The 26005-nt window shown below is 43.8% G+C and overlaps 1 protein-coding gene across 1 annotated transcript in view; it reads left to right on the forward strand.

Annotated features, from left to right (window-relative positions):
• The window catches only part of LOC139281546 (voltage-dependent calcium channel subunit alpha-2/delta-4-like), a 745953-nt gene that overhangs the window by 619949 nt on the left and 99999 nt on the right, over positions 1-26005 (forward strand). Inside the window, exons 38-41 of the mRNA XM_070901711.1 lie at positions 3039-3091; positions 6827-6882; positions 7747-7767; positions 8668-8785. Coding sequence (XP_070757812.1) covers positions 3039-3091; positions 6827-6882; positions 7747-7767; positions 8668-8785 — 248 coding nt within the window. The remainder of the gene's footprint in view (positions 1-3038; positions 3092-6826; positions 6883-7746; positions 7768-8667; positions 8786-26005) is intronic.

Here is a 26005-nt window from a genome sequence, read left to right on the forward strand (position 1 = left end):
CTCCAAAGAACATAAGAAATAGGAGTAGGAGTAAGCCATATGGCCCCTCGAGCCTGCTCTACCATTCAATAAGATCATGGCTGAACGTTTACATCAGCTCCACTTTCTTGCCTTATTCTCACATCCCTTGCTTTCCTTAGTGTCCAAAAATCTTTCGATCTCAGTCTTGAATATACTCAACGACTGAGCATCCAAAGATTCACAACTTCCTGAGTGAAGACATTTTTCCTCATCTTAGTCCTAAATGGCTGACCCCTTATCCTAAGATTATGGCCCCTAGTTCTACAGCCAGGGGAAACAGCCTCTTAGCATCTACCCTGTCAAACCCTCTAAAAATGTTATACTTTTCAATGAGATCCCCTATCATTCTTCTAAAACTCCAGAGAATATAGACCCATTCTACTCAACCTCTCCTTATCGGACAGCCCTCTCATCCCAGGAATCAATCCAGCTAACCTTTGTTGCACCCCCTTTAAGGCAAGTGTATCCTTCCTTAGACCAAAACTGTACACAGTACTGTAGGTATGGTCTCACCAAAGCCCTATATAATTGCAGCTAGACTTCCTTACTATTATTATACTGCAACCCCCTTGCAATAAAGGCGAATATATCATTTGCCTTCCTAATTGCTTGCTGTACCTGCAAGTTCACTTTCTGTGAGTTGTGTACAAGGACACCCAAATCCCTCTGAAACCGAGCATTTATTAGTCTCTCATCTTTCTAAAAAATATTCTGCTTTTCCATTCTTCCCAACAAAATGGATAATTTCATACTTCCCCACATTATGGGGTCAAGTTTTGGCCTGAGTTGCTCCTATTTTTTTGGAGCAACTAGTTTAGAATGGAGATCTTAGAAATTGCAATTCTCGGCCTTTAGTTTGCTCCAGTTCTAGTCAGTTAGAACAGTTTCATTTTAGAGCAGATTTTTTTTTCAAAAGGGGGTGTGTCTGGCCACTTACGCCTGTTTTGTAAGTTTAGGCATTAAAAACTTACTCCAAACTAACTTAGAATGGAGTAAGTGTAGATTTTTGTACGCTCAGAAAAACCTTGTCTACACTTAGAAAATCAGGCATAGGGAACGAGAGATGGTGGGGGTTTACAAACATTAAACACTTCACTTTTACAAATAAAGAGCCATCATCAATAATAAATGATGAATAAATCAATAAATAAACCAATAAATCAATCCAAATAAATTAAAAAATTTAAAATTTAAAAAAAATTAAAAATCACTCAATAAATAAAAAATTATTTCTACTCACCTACTGCAGCACCAGGGAGAATGGGGGGGGGGAAGGAAGAGAAGATGATGGGGGGGGGAAGAGAAGAAGATGGTGGGGGGGGGGGGGTAGAGAAGAAGATGGGGGGGGAGAGAAGAGAGGAAGATGGGGGGAGGGGAAGAGAGAAGACGACGAAGAAGAAGCCCCGCACGCAGCCGATGCCGGGCTGCCGACACCACCAACTCTTCGAGCAGGGCTCACCCCAGCGAGATGTGGGCGGGCGGGCCCCGTCGACGTCGAAGAAGCCGTGCCAGGAGTTCTTCAGGCGGGGCCCACCCCCAGTGAGAGGCCGGGCGGGCAGGCCCCGCCGCTGAGGTAAGATGTGCAGGCCACTCGGCCGGGGATAGGGTCGACGTCCCTTCGGCCGGGGATAGGGTCATCACCCCGGAGACAGGACGCCGGCAGCTACTGCGCACGCGCGCAGCTACCGGCACTGTTTTCGGCACAGGGCTGTAGCTCCACCCCCAGCAGCTCCTGCTGCGCAGCGCCGAGGTGGAATTGGGCCTACAGCTATCTGAGAATCGCGAGGTAAGTATTCGGTGCAATTTTTGTTCTATAAATTAGGCGGGCCTCTCCCCTATATATCTGCCACCTTCTTGCCCAATCACTATATCCCTTTGCAGTCTCTTTACATCCTCCTCACAGATTACTTTGCCACCTAGCTTTGTATCACCAGCAAACTTGGGTTTATTACGCTCTGTCCACTCATCTAAGATTGTAAATAGCTGATGAGTTGTTCTTCCTTACGTCGTTTATTTGGGAGACATAGGAACAGGAGTAGGCCATTCAGCCCCTCGAGCCTGTTGTGCCATTCAGTGAGATCATGGCTGTTCTGAGACCTAACTCCATATACCCGCCTTTGGCCCATATTCCTTAATATCTTTGGTTAACAAAAAGCTATCAATCTCCGATTTAAAATTAACAATTGATCTAGCATTAATTGTCATTTGCGGAAGATAGTTACAAACTTCTACCATCCTTTGTGTGTAGAAGTGTTCCCTAATTTCACTCCTGAAAGGTCTGGCTCTAATTTTTTAGACTATGTCCCCCTAGTCCTAGACTCCCCAACCAATGGAAATAGTTTCTTTCTATCTACCCTATCTGCTCCCCTTAATATCCTGAAAACTTTATCAGATCACCCCTTTACCTTCTAAATTCTAGGGAATACAACCGTAATTTGTGTAATCTCTCTTCGTATCTTCACCTTTGAAACCCTTGGTATCATTCTGGTAAACCTACGCTACCCAGAATGTCATGGAGTTGCCAGCACTGATGATCTGCAGTCCTCCTTGATGACTTAGAAGGTCCAAGACTCTAGACTATAGCCATCAATAGAAGAATGTTTTATTGGAGTAAATTAGATTTTACAGATTCACTCGTTCCTGACAGTTTTGCTATGTTTTGAAGGTTTCTAAGCTAGTTATTAGTGTAAATTCAGTGCTCCTGCACTCCCAACGAGAACCTCAATTGAAGAACGCACATGTTGGAGAATGGCCATTACAGTGAGCACAACTTCTCTACTGGGAACACAGAATCTACACTATTATTTCATTTACTTTCAGATTCAATTTTGAATACTCCCCACATAAAACAATTGAAGAAGCCTTTCAGCAGAATTGTGGCTTTATAATTAGTTCACTTCTGTTAACACTATCTTATCTCTTAAATCCATCCATGGTGGTTTTACATCTAAAGTAATTTTATAGACAGAGGCAATTGTTTAGTAGTCGTCTAATTTCTTCTTTGATTCCTTCTTTAGCCTCTCTATGTTTTCCTTGCTGCTCTGAAGTGGCTCCTCAGCAACTTATTCATGTATGTACACATTATACTAAAACCTGTTGTGAGTATGGTACATGTTTCAGAAGCAGGTGTCTCTGCTGTGTATTCCACTACACATAAAAACATTAAACTTAACTTCCACAGGTTTAAAAGGGGCACTGTTTTCATGAAAAATTATTTGTTAACCACTTTTAAAATGTGTTTGCAAATGGAACATGCAACAGCAGAATGATGTAAACTCCGTCAAGGCACATCATTATATTAATTTCACAATGTCACCATAACTTCTTTTCATTTTTCTTCTGCCCTGTGCATAAAAGTTTATCAAACATTTTACTAATGTTATGATGTCCCCATAGCAATTTTTATTATTCATATGGGGCACATATCCACTTGAGACAGATCATCACAGATGTTTCTGTGAGTACGTGCATTTGTCAAAAGTTAATGTGCAGCAGGTTCCTTCAGTGAGCTCCTGTTCCATTAAAGTGTTAACTTAAAAAGATTATATTTTACAAAATGAATTAAGTACTTGAAGCATTGCAAAGCCTTTAGACTTTATGCATGTTTGACAATTTCTGAAACATTATTGCTGACAATAACTTTCTGAGCCTTAACTCTACCCCCAAGCGAAAGGGCAATGAAGTAGTAGTGGACACTAAGGAGAGCTGAGATTTCCTTCAGCCATGCATATAAATAATTAGCCATTTGGAAATCTAAGTATACAATGTTGAATTTTTTGCCATAGTCGACTTGTGGTGTCACTTCCTCAAAGAAATTAAAGAGATTGGACAGGCATGGACTTCTATTCTAAATCTGTGTTGACTGTTCATTAGGTAATTTTTATTCCTGATAATCGATTCCATTATTTTAAACAGAATTGAAATAAGACTAATAGGTCTGTGATTGCCTTTGTCTATTTTGTCTCTTTTTAATGGGCACCACATAATCAGGTTCGACTTTATTTGGTACCTTTTCAGTGTCCGTTGCCTGCCTCATAATGATTGTCAATGCCTCACAGATCTTCTCTCTAGTCTCTTAACACTCTGGGATAAATAACATCTAACCCTGAGGATGTATTTGTTTTAAGCCCTTTCAACTTGTCTAAGACTTCCATTCCCTTTATAACAAAGTCCTGAATGTTACCTTTTGTATTTTTTTAGGGGAGGTTGCTTGTGTCTTTGAGTAAGCAATCAATCAGAATATTTACTATTTAATGCTGATCCTCAATTTCAATCCCACTTGCATCTTTTAATGATCTCACCTCTTCTTGGATAGTCATCTTGCACTAACAATCAGACTCCTAATAAATAAATATAAATGTCAATTCTTGGCAATGGTGACTTGTTTGGACAACCGACCAGTGGAGGACATAGATGCACCAATCAATTGTGCCAAGCATTGGTAGAATGTGCAACCTCTGCTCTGTCGGATGAGTTTTAAATTTAGGAGGCATTGATGAATATAGGTGAGGAATTTCCCTACAGGGAAGGAAAAATATCAGTTGGCTGACACGTTTCCTGTTGTTGATTAGAGAACAGCATTAGAAGAAGCTTGGAAACAAAGCATATATTATTCAGTGTTTATACCACCTGAACCCTTGATTAGTAACTCATTCCTGGGTATCGACTATTCTATGTATAAACTATCTAAACCACTTAATAACATACCAGTCATTAACTCAGTCCTAAATATCCATTACTTCGATATGTACAGTATAAACAACTGAGTCCCTTGATTACATTCCAGCCGTAACTGACTCCAAAGCATTTATTATCCTACATACAAATCATCCAACTTTTGATTAGATTCCAGTTTGTAGCTCATGTCCAGATATTCATTAATAGATATTAAGGCTGATCTTCCTAGCTCTAGCACTCAGGAGCATCCACAGAAGAAGTGCTATTAGAAATATGGGCAGATACCTTTAATTTTGATTCTCTGCTCCAAGAGCTCTCTCCACAAACTTGCTGCAAGACTGATGAGAACCCTCATAGCATTGCACCTCAGGCAAGCACACTAATGCAAGTCTAAACTTTTTGTTATGTGTCTGATGTCACAGCAAGCTGCACCCTAATTTGTGGATGCAGCATCAGTCACATGTTGTGGAGGGGTCTGGCACAAGACATTCCACCTGGAAATTGATCCCCCAACAATAATTTCTTGCCTATAAAAAACTGCCCCATAAAAAGGAGGCACTGTGAAAAGGTAAAGAGTTATTCTGGCATTTGAGTCAGTAGATTTAGCAAGGCAAACTGTTATTAAAAGGCATTTTGTTTGGATATTTTGTTCTGTTATTTGTGGGATGACACAGCACAAAATAAAGGAAGACATGCCCTTTTGGATCATACTTTACACATGCTGTATGGAGGCCAGAGGAAACTGCCACCCCTCCCTAGTCTGGCCTACATATAAAAAAGAAGAGAAGGATGTAGCCATGTCCTTGGCAGGATGGTGGTGTAGCCACTGCTTCCCATGCCCTGCCAGCCACTGCCTTCAAGATCTTTTTTCCATGATAGGGAAACAGTCCTTTACCCACTTGCTGCAGCTGCTGCTCAATGACATCAACATCAAAGCAGGATGCCCATATATAACCCTCCCTCTTTCCTGGCATTTGATACTGCTTTACCACTTCTTCCTTCTTGGCACTGCCAATTGTAAAATTATATCTTGCAGAAATAGGTTCACAGAAGCAATCCAGAATTTTTATTTGCAGTTTGCAGCTTCCAAAATGTTCAACCAGACTCTCACTTTCCTCCTTAGGCTCTCCCAAGGCACATCTTCCCCTTTAAGCATGCACAACCTTTTAAGGCTTGCAACTTTACTTTTATTTCCTTGGCCGTCCTTGCTGTTCACAATCAGAGGCTACAGTGCCTGCCCATGTTAGATTCAAGAGATGCAAATAAGGCCAGAGACAAAATCCAGGTACACAGTACTGATGTCAAGCACAGGCTATTTTTGTGTGCTGCCAGCACATTGCACTCATGGGCCTCAGAAAAATCAGGCCAATTTAGTTTAGGTCTCTTTTAACTGACAAGTACATTATTTGGTACCAATGAAAGGGAAATTGTCATTGTTTGGGAAAGGGAAAGAGCCCAGAAGAGCCTCATCATTTCTATCACCCTGCTAACATGTACTGATGACACATTGAGGGCGAAATTGTCCCTTTTTATAGCCCCGTTAGCACCTTGCGGGGGCTCTAACAGGGCACAATGGCATTTTTGCCCGGGGGAGGGGAACGATACCACTAAAGAGGAGACCTTTAGCGCCCTGAGCCGCCCTAGCATCGACCGGGCCGCACTCGATTTGGGTGCCAGGCTGCTGACCCGGTTTAATGCTTCCCTGGTGGTCCAGAGGCGACCACCAAAGGGTCATGCAGAGTGCGCAGCGGCCCTACCCTTTAATGGAAGTGGAGGGGCGTTGTAACGTGTCAGCACTAAGCAGAGCATCCGTGTGCCACTGGCCTGCTCCACGTAGTGCTGCGCTACCACCCCGGGAGAGCCCCTCAAAGGAAGCGGAGCACCAGAAACAGCGCTCCACTTCCTTTGAGGGACGCATGGCCCAATTCTGAGTCAGAGGCGGGACTTCCGGGCCGGACGGTATAAGCCCCGGCATGGGGTAATTTCACCCCCCATTGACTTTTGTTGCAACACAGTGGAATTTGTCCGTTGAGTAATGTTGTTGCATTCTGATTGTGTGGGACATCTGTGGAATTAAGCTTGTATAACATCCTTTTAGGGACAATAATGTCTCCTTCAAATGTTGCAGATTTTTGGTTGAATTCAACATCTGTGGAATGTGGAATGTGGACAATGTAGTGGATGGTAAGTGAAAGATGATTCATATGCATGAGGTTATGATGCTTTTTATGTATTCCATATATTGTAAGCATTGTGATTTAACTCAGACCATTAGAGTCTGCTGTAGTTTGAACATACCTAATACTTGTGACTACAATTCCCAAACTGCTTGTTGTATGCTGATATTATAGTCCTTTTGGTCACCTGGACATATCTCTTATGATACAATGACAAGTCAGTTGTCCTTTTTAGGCATTTACCTATCATCAAGCCTTGTTAGACTGACAGGCAAATCGCCATGGTAAAAAGGATCCATTAATTGGTAATGGAACACTTCTGAGAACGGTTGTAGAGGAGTTGGCATTCTGGAGTATTCCTGTGTTCTATCAGGAGGAGGTTACATGGCAAACATATACCTTCAAAAAGAAAAGACTGGCGTGAAATCGATTTTTAAAAACTGCACACTCGTGGAGCAAGACACAAATTTTGAACCCCAGGAAAAACATGACTGAAAGCATTGGTGTTCAACCTTGGCTATTTTGAATATATGAAACAAACTGGAGAGACAATAATGCTGAAGCAAAGAATAAACTGAGCCAAAAATGACTTATAAATGTATAAGAAATATATATAAGATCATCTCATCTATATTTTATAAGAGCACCAATTCCTGGGTGTGTCTTCTTGATGCCTTCACACATAGAAAACTTTTTCAGGCCTCTGACTGGCAGTCTGTTTATCATTTTAATCCTAATTTTGTTGTCTCTGTCTCTCTCACACATATTTTCTCCATGAATCATTACCATCCGCTTTATCATCCATCATCTGACTGTGATCATCATATGACCTGCTGTCTTCCCTTGTTAACATGTCATTTGACCTACTCAGCCAAGACAGTCTTCCATTTTGGTAAGTGACATTCAACCTCTGTAAGGTCATCCACATCCATATTGCATTACAATAACTAAATAAACTGTTCTCATTAAGTGGAAATCAATCAAATTCTGATTAAATTACATGAATGTGGAATACCCCATAACTATTGAGTGTTAAAGAGTTCTATAATACTTCCTCAGGAGGGTAACATAATCCATGTTTTATCAATTCCTACCAATTGATTGGTACAATTTCCATCTTATCTTTTAAAAAGCTGATATTTCTCTTAGTGGTGACTTTGAGAGGAGAATTTTAACTCCCAAGGACAGGTAGTTTGGGGGCAGTTGTGAAGTAAGAAATCTTAAAATTTCAAATCCGACCACAAACCTCCTGCAACACTCCCACCTCCGGTTTTAATGGAGGTGGATCAGAGGGCAGGTGACCAATCCACTCTCAGGAGGCAGGTCAGTCAGTCAAAGCTTTTAAGGAGGCTACGTGTCTCCATTTTAACAGGAATTTAATTTTCGGTCCATGAAGGGAAAGCCAGCAGGTGAAAGGAGGCAGGAAGGGTCCGATCCATGATGTATGTGCATTTATAGCACTGCTTTTGGGCCAGGAGGAGCCAGGAGTGTTTCGTCCAGGCCCAACAAGCTTACCTCTTTTCAGATCCCACAATCTCCGTGTCCTTCCAGCCCCCATCACTGAATTCCCCACCCATCTTCGACTCCTCCCACCTCATAATCTCTGACTCCCCCCACCTAATTTCCAACTCCTCCCACCCCCCATCTTTGACTCCTCCACCCACCCCGCTGCGATTGTAAAAATTAGCGCGCCCAAATTTCTAATCCTTTATAATTATTTAAAAGAGTGATTTGGTATGAATGTCATCCTGAACGTTTCAGTCTTGTGTTTATGCTGCTTTAACTGTCACAGGTCACAAGCACCGGAAAGTGGACCTCTTCCAGCCCTGCAACACTGAGTACCCAGCATTTGTGTATGACTCCACGATCAAAGAAACAAATGGATTTATCGAATGTGGAGACTGTCAAAAGTAAGGAAGCTCTTTCACTGCTTTGTATACATTTATAGTTGGACTGTAGTACTTGCAGCTCATTAGTGAGGCACGGAGGAGAACGATCGGAACATAGGAATGTAAGAGAACGAGAAGAGACCATTTCACTCCATCTGCCCAGTCCAATGTTTGAAAAATAGCATACATTAATCTATCTATCATACCCCTGAATCACCTTGTCTGCCAAAATGTTGACTTGAGATATTAGTGTTCTGATTTCTGCAGTTCACACTAAAACAAATCATGTTTATTTTTTTTTCTTGAGATGTAAATAATTAACTTAATTCACCCCATCCCTTTGTATTACACCTTCTCCCCTTTTCTAAAGATGAGGCAGTTTATGTATTTTCAAGCTATTGTTGAATTAATTGTGTTTGTTGAAGTGTTCTAGCAAATATAGACCTTTCCCCCTTTGACATCCAGTTTCAGTTGTGAGCACATCCTGGTCATTTGATGCATGGTAATGCTCAATATACAGTTTGCTGAACCCTAATCTCAGAAGTAAGCCCGGTGTGACATTTCCATCTCCTACACCAGCCATCCTTGTGATGTAAGGCTGGATTTTAAGGAGGAGGATGCGTTGGGGGTAGGGGGTCCGAGGCTTGGCTCCTGGCTGCCGACTTTAATGGCAGTGCCTGATTTGCAAGTGAGGCCTTGGTTTCCTGCCCGCAACCAGCCAGATTGAGAGGCAGGCTGCGTGCGGGTGGATAGGCCTGCGGCACTAGGCCGCACAAAACAGGGAGGGAGGGATTGGGGATTGGGCCGGGCCGTTAAAAGGATTGGGGTGGGATCGGCCAGGGATTGGGCCGGACCATTAAAAGGATTTCTCCCCCCTCCCCCCGACCCCCACGGTACATTTCCTACACCCCTATCTCAAAGAATGCGGATAGTGTGGGAGGATGGAGTTGAGATCGAAGATCAGCCATAATCTTGTTGAATGGCAGAGCAGGCTCGAAGGGCTGAGTGGCCTACTCCAGCTCCTATTTATTATGTTCTTGTGATCAGTGTGGGGGGGGGATTGGTCAGGGATTGGGGAATCGGGCCGGGTCTTTAAAAGGATCGGGTTGGGGGAATGGGGGAGAGGGTCAGACAAACGATCGGGGTGGAGGGGAGAGACTTTCGGAGCCAGATGATTGAGGTGGTGAAGGGAAGATCGTGGCCAGTCACCGGAGTATCGTGGCTGACCTCAACATCATCAGTGGGGGGGGGGGGGGCGGGTAAGCCTGGGGCGTGATCAGAGTTGCGTGAGGGGGTCTACGATTGCAGGGGGTGAGTTATGTCGGGATAAAGGCACTTACCTCCTGGATCCAGCAATCCCATCTTGTTGTAACTGCCGGCTTTTACGAATTGTGTCCACATGCAGTAAAAACAAAATGGAGATTAAAAAAGAGCCTTCCAGCCTCATTATAATATTTAAATTGACATCCCACCTCTTGCAAGTGGGTTGGCTGCCCTCCCCCATTAAAATTGGTAGTGGCAGTTTGGAGGCGGGTTCAGGTCAGGAATCTAATTTTTAACAAGTTAACTACCCCTATGCCCCCAACCCAGGTTAAAATTCCCCCCTAATGTCTTAAAGCACAAGCACACCCACCTCAAAAACTCCCAAGCTTGGAAGTCTCTTCATCTGCATGAAATACATTTTTCCTCTAGTGTCACTTCTCCATATGGTATAAACCTCATCCCAGTTTTACTCTTAAAAGAGAAAGTAGTCCACAACAGAACACAACACTTTGGCAATGGGAGAAAAGGAAGCCTCCATAATGATTTTTCCCCCTTTGAGGAACAGCCCACCTCTATCGAAGGATACTAAGAGATTGCGGGAGATGGATAAGCAGCAGTGTAAGTCCCATCAAGGCTCCTTACAGCACATTCTATTGAAAGGGATTCACAAAGTTTCTCCAAGGGCACTAGAACCACGTGGAATGCTTGCCAATGTCACATTAGTATCGCCATCCTAAGTTATTTGTTGTTACTCTGTTCTTTTCGCATTTTTGAAGGATCTTCTCAGTATTCCAGACCCAGCCCCTTCCAGACTGGCCGAACAACAGCACCAGGGGAAATAGCAGAATATCTAGCACCCTGTCACTATGCTAACCTTATCCACTCATCAGTTCAGATACATCCATCTCAAGAGGTTTAGATAGACAGCAGAAGGGCAGCACAAGTGGTAAGTCACTGAGCATGGGTGGTCATGAGCAGGAGCACGTGGAAGTAGAACAGGGAGACCTACATTAGAGGTTAAGATTGCCTCTTTCCACGCTGTTGAAATCATTTACTTCATTCCCAGCACCATGTACTGGAGACACAGGATAGCCCCCTTGCTCTCCCCTGTCATTGGAAGTTCATATAGAAGGAGCTCTAAGATGGGTAGTGACACACACCCAGCTCTGGCAAAAATCTTCAGCAGTGGAAAGGGGGTTGTGGTTGTTCTTCCTGTTCTGCCTCCAAATAAGCCATCTTGCAAAAAGGGGGGTACCATCAACCACTGCCTCCATTAGTAATTAAAAACAGTTACAGTTTCTGAAGCTGAGAAAAAAACATTTTTAATACAAAAGGCCAAACCTTGCTTGACAAGAGCAGCCTGTTCATTGAAGACAGAGAACAACTAAGTGGCAGCTCTGAAGGTATAACCCCAGTTTTTTTTGAGGGGGTGATTAGTTTGCTCCTGGACTGCATCTGGCATGAGGACAGAAAATCGTGAGTGCAGAGTATGAACTGCTTTTATAAGCCTTTTTTAACTGCAAGCAAAAGGTTTCAGGGGAAATTCAAGATATGGTCATTACTGAGCTTAGTCAGAAGAGTTCCTATTAAATTCAAGAGATAGAAATGAACAAATGTGCTCAGCAAAACAATGTAGAATATTGTCAGTACGTTAAATTTGATCTTCTGAATTTCGGTCACTGATCAATAATGTGTCTCTGTGGGCATGAGTGAGTAAGTGAACAAGATATATATGTATGTGTGTATATACCCACTCACATACAATAACTATATACCGGTATATATATATAGTATATGTGTGTGTGTGTGTATTTATATTTGTATATGTGCATGGGGTGGATCTGCACTGACACCACTGACCTGAATTCAACATCATCACTGATGAGTAAAAGGCTGTTTTGGGTTTGTATGTGTGATTACATATATGCAACGCATGTTCAAGTCTGACTGTTAAGACTGCTCTGCACAGAGGCTGCATGGCCTGCTGAGTAGTTCCAGCATTTTCTGTTTATATTTCAGATTTCCAGCATCTGCAGTATTTTGCTTTTGCACATATGTATTATCGTGTGTGATTGTGCACATATATATGGGTGTGGCTGTATGTGTATTAATGAGTATTAACAATTTCGAGGGGCTGCCTATGATGATGCAAGGGTATACTTGCTTTGGAGGCAGTTCAGAGAAGATTCACTAGGTTGATTCTGGAGATGAGGGGGTTGACTTATGAGGAAAGGTTGAGTAGGTTGGGCCTCTACTCATTGGAATTCAGAAGGACGAGAAGTGATCTTTCTGAAACATTTAAGATTATGAGGGGGCTTGACAAGGTGGATGCAGAGAGGATGTTTCCACTGATGGGGGAGACTAGAACTAGAGGGCATAATGGGCACCCATTTAAAACTGGGATGAGGAGGGATTTCTTCTTTCAGAGGGTTGTAAATCTGTGGAATTCGCTGCTTCAGAGAGCTGTGGGAAGCCGAGACATTGAATAAATTTAAGACAGAGATAGACAGTTTCTTAATCGATAAGGGATTAAGGGGTTATGGAGAGCGGGCAGGGAAGTGGACCTGAGTCCATGATCGGATCAGCCATGATCGTATTAAATGGCGGAGCAGGCTCGAGAGGCCGTATGGCCTACTCCTACTCCTGCTCCTATTTCTTATGTTCTTATGTAACAGAAGTTGATGCAGGTTCTGCATTCAGCATCAGACAACATTGGTTATAGTTTGCTTTCAACTTGCCGCATATGAAGCGGAGCAATGTGCAGAAAAAACAGGCAGATTGTACCAAGGTGACAGCAAAAAACTAATTAGCAGAAAGAATTGATTTATTTTTTTCCATGGTAAACTTGCCCTAGATATAAATCCCCTGTGCAGCCTTCATTTAATATTAATTGATGTTCTCCAGTGATTGTAACTAGAGCTTGGAGGTTGCATAGCCTCTTTCTGTTTCTTGTTCTGATAGGTTTTCAGCCAGCGCCTACTGGCCACAAGCTGAGTGTTATCTTTATCGGATGACTTCAGCCTTGCTAGTGAAACTTGTTGTAACCTGGATTGCAGTGCCCCCTGTAGGAAATCATTGTGAAACACCATTGTTTCACTCACCAACCACAGACAAGCCACCTATGTGGCTAGTTACTCTGAAGTAGGGCTCGTTCAACACTGTGCAAAGCTGCCCCACATGTACTAACCTCTGGGGAAATGTCTCATTCTTTGAAATCAAATTAAGTATATTCTTACAACAGCAGCCTCAAATATTTTGGCTCTATTTCTCATATCTCAACCATATCAATTCATGTTTTACCCTTCTTAACTGGTGCATTATGTTATAAGCATAGAACCAAAGAAGTTTACAGCACAGAAAGAGATATTCAGCCGATTGTGTCTGTGATGGCCCTTAGCTAGAGTAATTCAAAATTAATCCAATTGCCTTTCTCTCTCCCCATAGTACTCTTTCTTCCCCTGCTTCGAATATTTATCCAATTTTGCCTTAAAAGATACAATTGTTTCTGCCTCAACCACTCTCTGTGGAAAAGCAGTCCCAAGCTCCACCAACCCTCTGTGCAAAATGAAATGTCCTACCCTATCTCCTCTTCTCTTGGTGATAATCTTAAAATGATGACCCCTTGCCTCTGGTTCCCCAACTAGAGAAAATGTTTCCCTATTCACTCTTTCAAAACTCTTCATTATTTTCAAAATCTTTATTATGGGGTGGTTGGGCATCTGGATGGCATTAAATTGCATCTGCCACTTGTCTTCCCATTCTGCTAACACGTATATGTCCTCCTCACTGTCTGCTAAATCTTATACTTTTATACTGTCAACAAATTTCAAGACTGTGCCCCACATACCCAAGTCCAAATCACCTATATACCCGAAGGACAAAAGTGGACCCAGCACTGACCCCTGGTGTCCTGCACTTTTAACCCTTCTCTAGTCTGAGTAACATCTATTTACCCTAACTCTTTTTGCTGACTATCAACAAACTTTCTACCCATGTTGTTACATTTAATCTAATGCCATATGCCTGAATTTTTCTAACAAGCTACTTGTGAAATATCTTATCTGGTAGTAGATTCCTTCCCAGCATCCTTATTATCAAATACAGGTTGGACCTCTCTGGTCCGGCACCCTCGGAACCTGACTGCTGCCGGACCAGAGAATTTTCTGAACCATGGGAGGTCACACCGGGCCTAGGTACCTGTAGCCAGCGCCCAAGCTGCTGAATGCCTCTGCCACGCTCCAGCTCTGGCTGCGAAACTCAAGTCTCGTGCTCTTTGTATAAACGCGGGAAACCGGACAGCACCACACAAAGCAGCTGTTGTGCACTGATCACTAAGAGCCAGGAAGTGCGGGGAACCAATGCCGAAGCCGAACCACGGATGTTTCCGGACCAAAGAATCCTGGAACAGAGAGGTCCAACCTATATATTAATCTTTCCATTTCTTTGTTATTTATCATTAAAGGTTGACCCGTTGCAGAGTTCAGCTCATACAAGTTAGGTTGGCATGGGTGGTGACTCAGAAACTGCTGCTGGAAGCTCCATGTAAGTCTCCAGCTTCTTGGTGCCTCCTTCAGGATTATCGTTGACTCTGAAAGCACTGTGAATGTCAGTCACTGGGAATATCGGTCAATGAGTTTGACCATTCCTCCCTGCATGGAGGAAGCATGTCTTTTCCACTGTTGTGATATTTGCTTTCACAGAGTTTTATCATCTTCAAACTTTTACTTTTGATTATTCATATCTTCCAGATATGCAAACTTTACCTGAACTGTTGCAAGGACCAGGCTTGATAGCGAATTAGTACCAAAAATCATCTTTTCTTATTTTATACTTTTTTTAACCAATATAAGCATAGCCTATGACTTCATTCTTCTTAACAATAGACGCTTCCCTTTGACACCTACATTAATCCCAGAGTTCTTTGTATGTCAGCCAGTGGCTCAGTTGGTAGCACCCTTGCCTCTGAGTCAGAAGGTTGTGGGTTCAAGTCCCACTCCAGAAAATTGAATACAAAAATCTCAGTTGACACTGCAGTGCTGTACTGTTGGAGGGGCCTTCTTTTGGATGAGATGTTAAACCGAAGCCCCGTCTACTCTCTCAGGTGGACATAAAAGATCCCATGGCACTATTTTGAAGAGAAGGGAAGTTATCCCCAGTATCCTGGCCAATATTTATCCCTCAATCAACATCACTCAAAACAGATCATTTGGTCATTATCACATTGCTGTTTGTGGGAGGTTGCTGTATGTAAATTGGCTGCCACGTTTCCTACATTACAACAGTGACTACACTTCGAAAAGTACTTAATTAGCTGTAAAGTGCTTTGGGATGTCCAGTGGTCATGAAAGGCGCTATATAAATGCAAGTCTTTTCTTTTTTTTAACGAAGATAAGGGTACGCGGAGTCAGAGGAAATGTATTAGCATGGATAGAGAATTGGCTGGTGAACAGAAAGCAGAGTCGAGATAAATGGGTCCTTTTCGGGTTGGAAATCGGTGGTTAGTGGTGTGCCACAGGGATCGGTGCTGGGACCACAACTGTTTACAATATACACAGATGACCTGGAAGAGGGGACAGAGTGTAGTGTAACAAAATTTGCAGATGACACAAAGATTAGTGGGAAAGCGGGTTGTGTAGAGGACACAGAAAGGCTGCAAAGAGATTTAGATAGGTTAAGCGAATGGGCTAAGGTTTGGCAGATGGAATAAAATGTCAAAAAGTGTGAGGTCATCCACCTTGAGAAAAAAAACAGTAAAGGGGAATATTATTTGAATGGGGAGAAATTACAACATGCTGCGGTGCAGAAGGACCTGGGGGTCCTTGTGCATGAATCCTAAAAAGTTAGTTTGCAGGTGCAGCAGGTAATCGGGAAGGCGAATGGAATGTAGGCCTTCATTGCGATGGAGCACAAAAGCAGGGAGGTCCTTCTGCAACTGTATAGGGTATTGGTGAGGCCGCACCTGGAGTACTGCGTGCAGTTTTGGTCACCTTACTTAAGGAAGGATATACTAGCTTTGGAGGGGGTACAGAGACGATTCACAAGGCTGATTCCGGAGATGAGGGGGTTACCTTATGATGATAGATTGAGTAGACTGGGTCTTTACTCATTGGAGTTCAGAAGGATGAGGGGTGATCTTATAGAAACATTTAAAATAATGAAAGGGATAGACAAGATAGAGGCAGAGAGGTTGTTTCCACTGGTCGGGGAGACTAGAACTAGGGGGCACAACCTCAAAATATGGGGGAGCCAATTTAAAACCAAGTTGAGAAAGAATTTCTTCTCCCAGAGGGTTGTGAATCTGTGGAATTCTCTGCCCAAGGAAGCAGTTGAGGCTAGCTCATTGAATGTATTCAAGTCACAGATAGATAGATTTTTAACCAATAAGGGAATTAAGGGTTACGGGGAGCGGGCGGGTAAGTGGAGCTGAGTCCACGGCCAGATCAGCCACGATCTTGTTGAATGGCAGAGCAGGCTCGAGGGGCTAGATGGCCTACTCCTGTTCCTAATTCTTATGTTCTTATGAGTTCCCATTATGTGGGTGTTACTGACGAGACCAGCATTTATTGCCCATCCCTAGTTGCCTTTAGTTTGGAACTGAGTGCCTTGCTAGACCAGCTAAGACTTGGCCATGTTGATGTGGGACTGTAGCCACATACAGACCAGGTAAGGATAGCAGGTTTCCTCCCCTAAAGGACATTAGTGAACCAATTGGCTTTTTAACGACAATCTGACAGCTTCATCATCATTTTTACTGATACCAGCTTTTTATTTCTAGATTTTTTTTCAAACTGAATTCAAATTCTCAAACTGCCATTGTGGGGTTTGAACTCACATTCTCAAGGATTATTCATCCAGGCCTGCTGGATTACTAGTTCTGCAATATAACCACTACACTACCATATTGACAACAGGTGAAAGGCATCTGTTCACTGAACAATCGCTTAATCTTTTCCATACACCTGGCCAGGATCTGTTGATAGCAAGTTTCCTTTAATACATTTTTCATCTCTTTATCAGCATTTGCCACCACCAATCATTTTAGCCCTTGAGCAGGAGTCTGATCATCGCTGTGTATTGTCTTCTGCTGTATAAGCTTCAATTGTACATTGGCAAAATTTCTGAGTGCATCCAACCAGACTCATCACATATTCAAATGTGTTTTGAAGGCCTGTAATTTTATTCAGAACTTTTCATTAAAGCACTAAAAATCTGAATTTATTTAAAAAGTAACATATTGTGAACTGCTCCAATGATTCTGCTTACACATCATGTAATGAGAGGAAGTTATGCTTCAGTTGTATGGAGTCTTGGTCAGTCTCCATCTGGAGTACTGCATTCAGTTTTGGACACTGTGGCTCATGAAGGATATATTGTCCTTGGAGCGGGTGCAGTGCAGATTTAGCAGAATGATATAGGAGTTTAGAGGGTTAAAGTATGAGGACAAGTAGCATAAACTTAGCTTTTTTTCTCTTGAGTATAGGAGATTGATGAGTGATCTGATCGAGATGTTTAAAATGTTAAAAAGATTTTTTTGAATGTTTAAAAATCCAGGGTGCAATATTTTTTACACAGTGAGTTGTTATGATTTGGAATGCGCTGCCTGAAAGGATGTTGGAAGCAGATTTAGTAGTAACTTTCAAAAAGGAATTGGATATTTACTTGAGAAGGAGAAATTTGCAGAGCTTTGAGGAAAAATCAGGGGAGTGGGACTAATTGGATAGCTCTTTCAAAGAGCTGGCAGAGACACAGTGGGCCAAATGGCCTCCTTCTGTGATGTATGATTCAATGATTTGATAGAGTAGATACAGAGAAATTATTTTCTCTGGCAGGGGTGTCAAGAACAAGGAGACATGATCTTAGAATTAGAGCTAGGCCATTCAGGAGCGAAATCAGGATATACTTTTCGCACAAAGGATAGTAGAAATTTGGAACTCTCTCCCCTAAAAGGTTATGTATGATAGGACAAATGGTGATTTCAAGATGGAAATAGATAGATTTTTGTTAGTGTCATGTATGTACTTTTGGGATCACTAGCCACTAGATGACGTCACTGTTGGAGGCCATTGGGCTGCACGCATGTGTATGCAGCCCAAGTATAAAAGGCCAGCATTTTGTATATTAGTCACTTTGGGCCTTAATAAAGCAGAGCCAAGGTCATATCTCTTGGAGTTGAACAGTACTCAATCTAACAGTTATTGCATACACAACATTTGGCGATGAGGCAACAAGAATCTTTGCATGCAAAAATGAGCATAATTGGATTGTTGCAGCGATTCGTGGAAGGAGAAGTTTGGGCAGACTTTGTGAGCCGTTTGAGCCAGTTCTTCGTGGCCAACAAAATGGAGGAGGTCAGCGACGCAGATCGGCGCCGGGCGGTGTTCTTCACGGTTTGCAGTCCAAAAATTTATAGTCTGATAAAGAATCTACTCCTGCCTGTGAGTCCAACAGAGAAGACGAATGAAGAATTGTGTACACTGGTGCAGGACCACCTTAAGCCAGACGAAGGCATCATCGTCTCGAGACACAGATTTTACACGCACGTTCGGCAGATGCGGTGGAATTCGTTGCCGATTGAGACGTCTAGCGGGACCGTGTAAGTTCAGGGCTGTGTTAGCAGACATGCTGCGAGACTTCTTTGTAATCGGCATCAACCACGAGGTGATCCTGCGTAAACTATTGGCGGTGGAGACGTTGGACTTGAAAAGGCCCATCACAATCGCTCAGTCATGCATGACAATGGATAGAAGTCTAAAGCAGATATCAGTGAAAAATTTAAACTTGGCAAGTACTGTAAATATGATTGATTCGGCGTTCAGCAGAGCTGCACATGGCAGGGCCTACCCGACTGCGTATGCGAAACCTGTGGCTGCCCAAAGTCCGCCAGTGGGAATGCATCTGATTTCTCCGTGTTGGCGTTGTGGGGGAAATCACCAGCACCAGCAGTGCTGATTTAAGCAATATAGTTGCAAAGGCTGTCTGAGAATGGGGCATATCCAGCGCAAGTGCCAGCAGATGAGCAAGTGTGCTGCGACACACCACGTGGAGGCTGATAGTCAAATTAGCACGGATCTGGATACGCAATCTGAGATACCAGAGGAGGAAGTGTATGGACTGTACTCGTTCCTAGCTAAGAGCAAATCGATAATGATCAACGTGAAATTTAATGGGATGCCAGTATCGATGGCACTGGACACGGGAGCAAGTCAATCGATAATGAGCCAGAGGGCATTCAACAAGCTGTGGGATACTAAGGCTGTGAGGCCCAGGCTGAGTCCAGTCAATGCCAAGTTGCGCACGTACACCAAAAAACTCATAACGGTGATTGGTAGTGCTACAATTAAAGTGTCGTATGACAGTGCAGTTCACGAGTTACCGCTATGGATTGTCCCAGGCAATGGCCTAACGCTGTTCGGCAGGAACTGGCTTGAAAAAAATCAGATGCGATTGGAACGACATCAAGGCGTTGTCGTCGGAGAAAGATACATGTGCCCAAGTAATGAGCAAGTTCCCCTCTCTGTTCAAACCAGGCATCGGCAACTTCACGGGAGCCAAGGTGCAGATCCACGTGGACTTGGATGCAAGACCCACACATCATAAAGCTCGGGCAGTTCCATTTATGATGAGGGAGAAGGTCGAAATCGAACTAGACAAACTCCAGAGTGAAGGGATCATATAACCGGTTGAATTTAATGAATAGCCTAGCCCCATTGTTCCTGTGCTGAAAAGTGATGGCACAGTCAGAATCTGTGGAGACTACAAGGCTACGATCAACAGAGTTTCGAAACTGGATCAGTACCCGTTACCGAAGGCTGATGACTTGTTTGCAATGCTAGCCGGGGGGAGGTCATTCACCAAACTGGACTCGACATCGGCCTACATGACACAGGAGCTGGTCGAGACGTCGAAGAGACTTACGTGCATTAACACGCATAAAGGACTGTTTATTTATCACAGGTGCCCTTTTGGAATTCACTCGACTGCAGCAATATTTCAGAGGAACACGGAGAGTCTACTGAAGTCCATTCACAGAACTGTCGTGTTCCAAGATGACATCCTGATCACAGGTCGTGACTCCGAGAAACATCTGAACAACCTGGAAGAAGTTCTACATCGTCTGGACAAAGTGGGACTCAGACTGAAATGCTCGAAGTGCATCTTCATGGCACCACAGGTTGAATTCCTGGGGAGGAAAATTGCTGCTGATGGAATCAGGCCCACGGACGCGAAAAACAAGGCCATCAAGAATGCACCCAAGCCGCAGAATGTGACGGAGCTGCGTTCGTTCCTGGGTCTACTCAACTACTTCGGTAACTTTCTACCTAAATTGAGCACCATAATGAGCACATGCTGCTGAGAAAAAGTGACAACTGGGTGTGGGGTGCGTCTGAAGACAGAGCTTTTGAGAAAGCCACTAATCTGCTTTGCTCTAACAAGCTGTTGGTACATTATGACCCATGTAAACTTTTAGTATTGGCCTGTGATGCTTCGTCATATGGAATTGATTGCATACTCCAACAAGCTAATGAGTCGGGTAAACTTCAACCAGTCGCGTATGCTTCAAAAAGTTTGTCTAAAGCAGAAAGAGCCTACAGCATAGTAGCGAAAGAAGCACTAGCCTGTGTGTCTGGGGTTAAAAAGATGCATCAGTATCTGTTTGGTCTTCGGTTTGAACTGCTGACAGATCACAAGCCACTCATTTCATTGTTCTCTGAAAACAAAGATATTAATACCAATGCTTCGTCCTGCATCCAAAGCTGGGTGCTGACACCATCCGCTTATGATTATGTCATTCACCATAGGCCTGGCACAGAGAATTGTGCCGATGCTTTGAGTCGTCTGCCGTTGCCCACATTGGAAGTGGAAATGCCGCAACTGGTGGACCTATTGTTAGTTATGGATGCTTTTGAGAGTGAAGGAACCCTTGTCACGGCTCAACAAGTTAAGACCTGGACCAGCCAGGACCCGATTTTATCAGTGGTGAAGAGTTGCATCCTCAAAGGTGATTGGTCTGCCATATCCAAGTAAATGTGCGAGGAGACCAAATCTTACATTCGTCACAAAGACGAACTGTCTATTCAGCCGGATTGTATACTGTGGGGCAATCGTGTTGTTATGCCCAAGAAAGGGAGAGAGAAATTTGTACATGAGCTACATAGCACACATCCCGGCATTGTAATGATGAAAGCCATTGCCAGGTCTCGTGTATGATGGCCGGGAATCGACTCTGAGCTGGAATCATTTGTGCATCAGTGCAACACTTGCCTGCAGCTCAGCAAAATACCAGCGGAATCGCCGCTGAGTCTGTGGTCGTGGCCGTCCAAACCATGGTCCAGGATCCACATAGACTTTGCAGGTCCCTTCCTGGGGAAGATGTTTTTAGTTGTGGTGGATGCATATTCACAGTGGAAAGAGTGTATAATCATGTCATCCAGCACATCCACAGCTACCATTGAGAATCTCAGTGTCATGTTCGCGACACATTGGCTGCCTGACATGGTTGTTAGCGACAACGGATTGTGCTTCACCAGTCAGGAGTTTCAAGAGTTCATGAAACTCAATGGTATCAAACATGTAAGGTCAGCACTGTTCAAGCCTGCATCCAATGGGCAAGCAGAACGTGCTGTCCAAATCAAAAAACAGGGTATAAAGCGAGCAGCCCAAGGGTCATTGCAGACCCGCCTGTCATGCATACTGCTGAGTTACAGGACAAGACCACACACACTTAGCGGGGTCTCGCCTGCTGAACTAATGATGAAGAGAGATCTTAAGACCAAGTTATTTCTTGTACACCCTGACTTGAATAATCATATTGAATATAGAAGACAAAGTCAGCAATGGTATCACGATTGTGCAGCTGTGTCACGCGATATTTCTGTAAATGATCCTGTATATATTCTGAATTATGGTCAGGGTCCCAAGTGGATCGCTGGTACTGTCATGGCCAAGGAGGGCAACAGAGTATTTATTGTCAAGCTCAAAAATGGGCAAACATGCAGGAAATATATGGATCAGACAAAGCTGCGACACACAGATGAACTGGAACAGTCAGAGTAAGAGACAATCGACGACCAACCAACCTACCCTCAGTCATCAGAGGACTCAGTGGTCATCAATGAATCGGGACTTTCAATCACTGACATGTTCAATGAAAATGGACTTTCAATCACTGACATGGCCATTGCCACTCCCATCAGGTCAGCCACCCAGCCACCAGTCACAACGGACTCTGAACACTCACCCAAGGCTGGAGTTGAACTGAGACATAGACATAGACATAGACATAGAAAATAGGTGCAGGAGTAGGCCATTCGGCCCTTCGAGCCTGCACCGCCATTCAATGAGTTCATGGCTGAACATGCAACTTCCGTACCCCATTCCTGCTTTCTCGCCATACCCCTTGATCCCCCTAGTAGTAAGGACTACATCTAACTCCTTTTTGAAAATATTTAGTGAATTGGCCTCAACAACTTTCTGTGGTAGAGAATTCCACAGGTTCACCACTCTCTGGGTGAAGAAGTTTCTCCTCATCTCGGTCCTAAATAATGCTTACCCCTTATCCTTAGACTGTGATCCCTGGTTCTGGACTTCCCCAACATTGGAAACATTCTTCCTGCATCTAACCTGTCTAAACCCGTCAGAATTTTAAATGTTTCTATGAGATCCCCTCACATTCTTCTGAACTCCAGTGAATACAAGCCCAGTTGATCCAGTCTTTCTTGATATGTCAGTCCCGCCATCCCGGGAATCAGTATGGTGAACCTTCGCTGCACCCCCTCAATAGCAAGAATGTCCTTCCTCAAGTTAGGAGACCAAAACTGTACATAATATTCCAGGTGTGGCCTCACCAAGGCCCTGTACAACTGTAGTAACACCTCCCTGCCCCTGTACTCAAATCCCCTCGCTATGAAGGCCAACATGCCATTTGCTTTCTTAACCACCTGCTGTACCTGCATGCCAACCTTCAATGACTGATGTACCATGACACCCAGGTCTCGTTGCACCTCCCCTTTTCCTAATCTGTCACCATTCAAATAATAGTCCGTCTCTCTGTTTTTACCACCAAAGTGGATAACCTCACATTTATCCACATTATACTTCATCTGCCATGCATTTGCCCACTCACCTAACCTATCCAAGTCACTCTGCAGCCTCATAGCATCCGCTTCGCAGCTCACACTGCCACCCAACTTAGTGTCATCCGCAAATTTGGAGATACTACATTTAATCCCCTCGTCTAAATCATTAATGGACAATGTAAACAGCTGGGGCCCCAGCACAGAACCTTGCAGTACCCACTAGTCACTGCCTGCCATTCTGAAAAGTACCCATTTACTCCTACTCTTTGCTTCCTGTCTGACAACCAGTTCTCAATCCACGTCAGCACACTACCCCCAATCCCATGTGCTTTAACTTTGCACATTAATCTCTTGTGTAGGACCTTGTCGAAAGCCTTCTGAAAGTCCAAATACAACACATCAACTGGTTCTCCCTTGTCCACTCTACTGGAAACATCCTCAAAAAATTCAAGAAGATTTGTCAAGCATGATTTCCCTTTCACAAATCCATGCTGACTTGGATCTATCATGTCAGCCCTTTCCAAATGCGCTGCTATGACATCCTTAATAATTGATACCATCATTTTACCCACTACCGATGTCAGGCTGACCGGTCTATAATTCCCTGTTTTCTCTCTCCCTCCTTTTTTAAAAAGTGGGGTTACATTGGCTACCCTCCACTCCATAGGAACTGATCCAGAGTCTATGGAATGTTGGAAAATGACTGTCAATGCATCCGCTATTTCCAAGGCCACCTCCTTAAGTACTCTGGGATGCAGTGCATCAGGCCCTGGGGATTTATCGGCCTTCAATCCCATCAATTTCCCCAACACAATTTCCCAACTAATAAAGATTTCCCTCAGTTCCTCCTGCTTACTGGACCCTCTGACCCCTTTTATATCCGGAAGGTTGTTTGTGTCCTCCTTAGTGAATACCGAACCGAAGTACTTGTTCAATTGGTCTGCCATTTCTTTGTTCCCCGTTATGACTTCCCTTGATTCTGACTGCAGGGGACCTACGTTTGTCTTTACTAACCTTTTTCTCTTTACATATCTATAGAAGCTTTTGCAGTCCGTCTTAATGTTCCCTGCAAGCTTCCTCTCGTACTCTATTTTCCCTGCCCATATCAAACCCTTTGTTCTCCTCTGCTGAGTTCTAAATTTCTCCCAGTCCCTGGGTTCGCTGCTATTTCTGGACAATTTGTATGCCACTTCCTTGGCTTTAATACTATCCCTGATTTCCCTTGATAGCCACGGTTGAGCCACCTTCCCTTTTTTATTTTTATGCCAGATAGAGATGTACAATTGTTGTAGTTCATCCATGCAGTCTCTAAATGTCTGCCATTGCCCATCCACAGTCAACCCCTTAAGTATCATTTGCCAATCTATCCTAGCCAATTCACGCCTCATACCTTCAAAGTTACCCTTCTTTAAGTTCTGGACCATGGTCTCTGAATTAACTGTTTCATTCTCCATCCTAATGTAGAATTCCACCATATTATGGTCACTCTTCCCCAAGAGGCCTCGCACAACGAGATTGCTAACTAATCCTCTCTCGTTACACAACAACCAGTCTAAGATGGCCTTCCCCCTAGTTGGTTCCTCGACATATTGGTCTAGAAAACCATCCCTTATGCACTCCAGGAAATCCTCCTCCACCGTATTGCTTTGAGTTTGGTTAGCCCAATCTATATGCATATTAAAGTCACCCATGATAATTGCTGCACCTTTTATTGCATGCACCCCTAATTTCCTGTTTGATGCCCTCCTGGAGCGTAAAACACCAGACCGTCTCAATTTGTAAAAGACTGTGTTAATATCTCAGAGGGGGTATTGTCATGTATGTACTTTTGGAATCACTAGCCACTAGATGGCGTCACTGTTGGAGGCCAGTGGGCTGCACACGCGTGTGTGCAGCCCAAGTATAAAAGGCCAGTCATTTTTTACATTAAATACTTTGGGCCTTAATAAAGCAGAGCCAAGGTCATACCTCTTGGAGTTAAACAGTACTCTTCTAACAGTTATTGCATACACAACAGTTAGGTAAGGGCATTAAGGAATATTCAGCAAAGGCGGGAAAATGGAGTTGAGTTACAGGTCAAGCTTGATCTAATTCAGTGGTGGAGCAGTACCTAGGGGCTGAATAATCTACTTCTGTTCCTATGTTCCTAAGCCAGGCAGACCAGGAGGAACCAAGGTTCAATTCCTGGTCAGTGCTGATTTAGCTGATACTGGTCATAATCATAGGTGGTCCCTCGAACGAGGATGACTTGCCTCCACATGGGTTCACAGATGTTTTAATGAGGGACCCGATATTCTAGTCCTGAACCCCAATTGAAGGGGTGAAAGATGCCTGTGCGTGGATTTTTTTAACGTGTGGTGACTGTTGCACATCAGCCACCTCACGGGCTTGACAGAGCTCGGCCTTTATCCAGTGGCAAGGGTTAACCAGGACAACTGGAGACCTGCTCTGCTGCACGGACCTAGTGTGCACACATATCGCAGTGTGGGCTGGTCCTTGCTGCCACGGGGCCCTCGCCTCTTCTGGGCCCCGTACCTTCATTTGCCACACCTCTGCCACAATCTCTGACTCCTCCGCCACAAACACTCGCCGCATCTCCATAATAATCTCTCACCGTTCCTCTGCCACGATATCTCGCTGCTCCTCCTCCACAAACATTCGCCGCACCTCCACCACGATCTCTCACCGCTCATCCACCCCGACCTTCTCGCTCCTCCGCTGATTTTCCTGCTCACGTTCCAAACGGCGACCTGGGTTTTGATGACGTCACACAGTCACCCACTTCGAAGCCGTCGCACACTTGTAGCAGCTCGCGCTGGAAACTGCAGTGGTGTACTCTTGTACTTCCCGACCTGCGGTGGTGTCCTCTCGCAGGTCGGGGTGGCCCACTGACAATAATAAC

Source organism: Pristiophorus japonicus, chromosome 15 (genome assembly GCF_044704955.1).
Source record: "Pristiophorus japonicus isolate sPriJap1 chromosome 15, sPriJap1.hap1, whole genome shotgun sequence".
Taxonomy (NCBI): Eukaryota; Metazoa; Chordata; class Chondrichthyes; family Pristiophoridae; genus Pristiophorus; species Pristiophorus japonicus.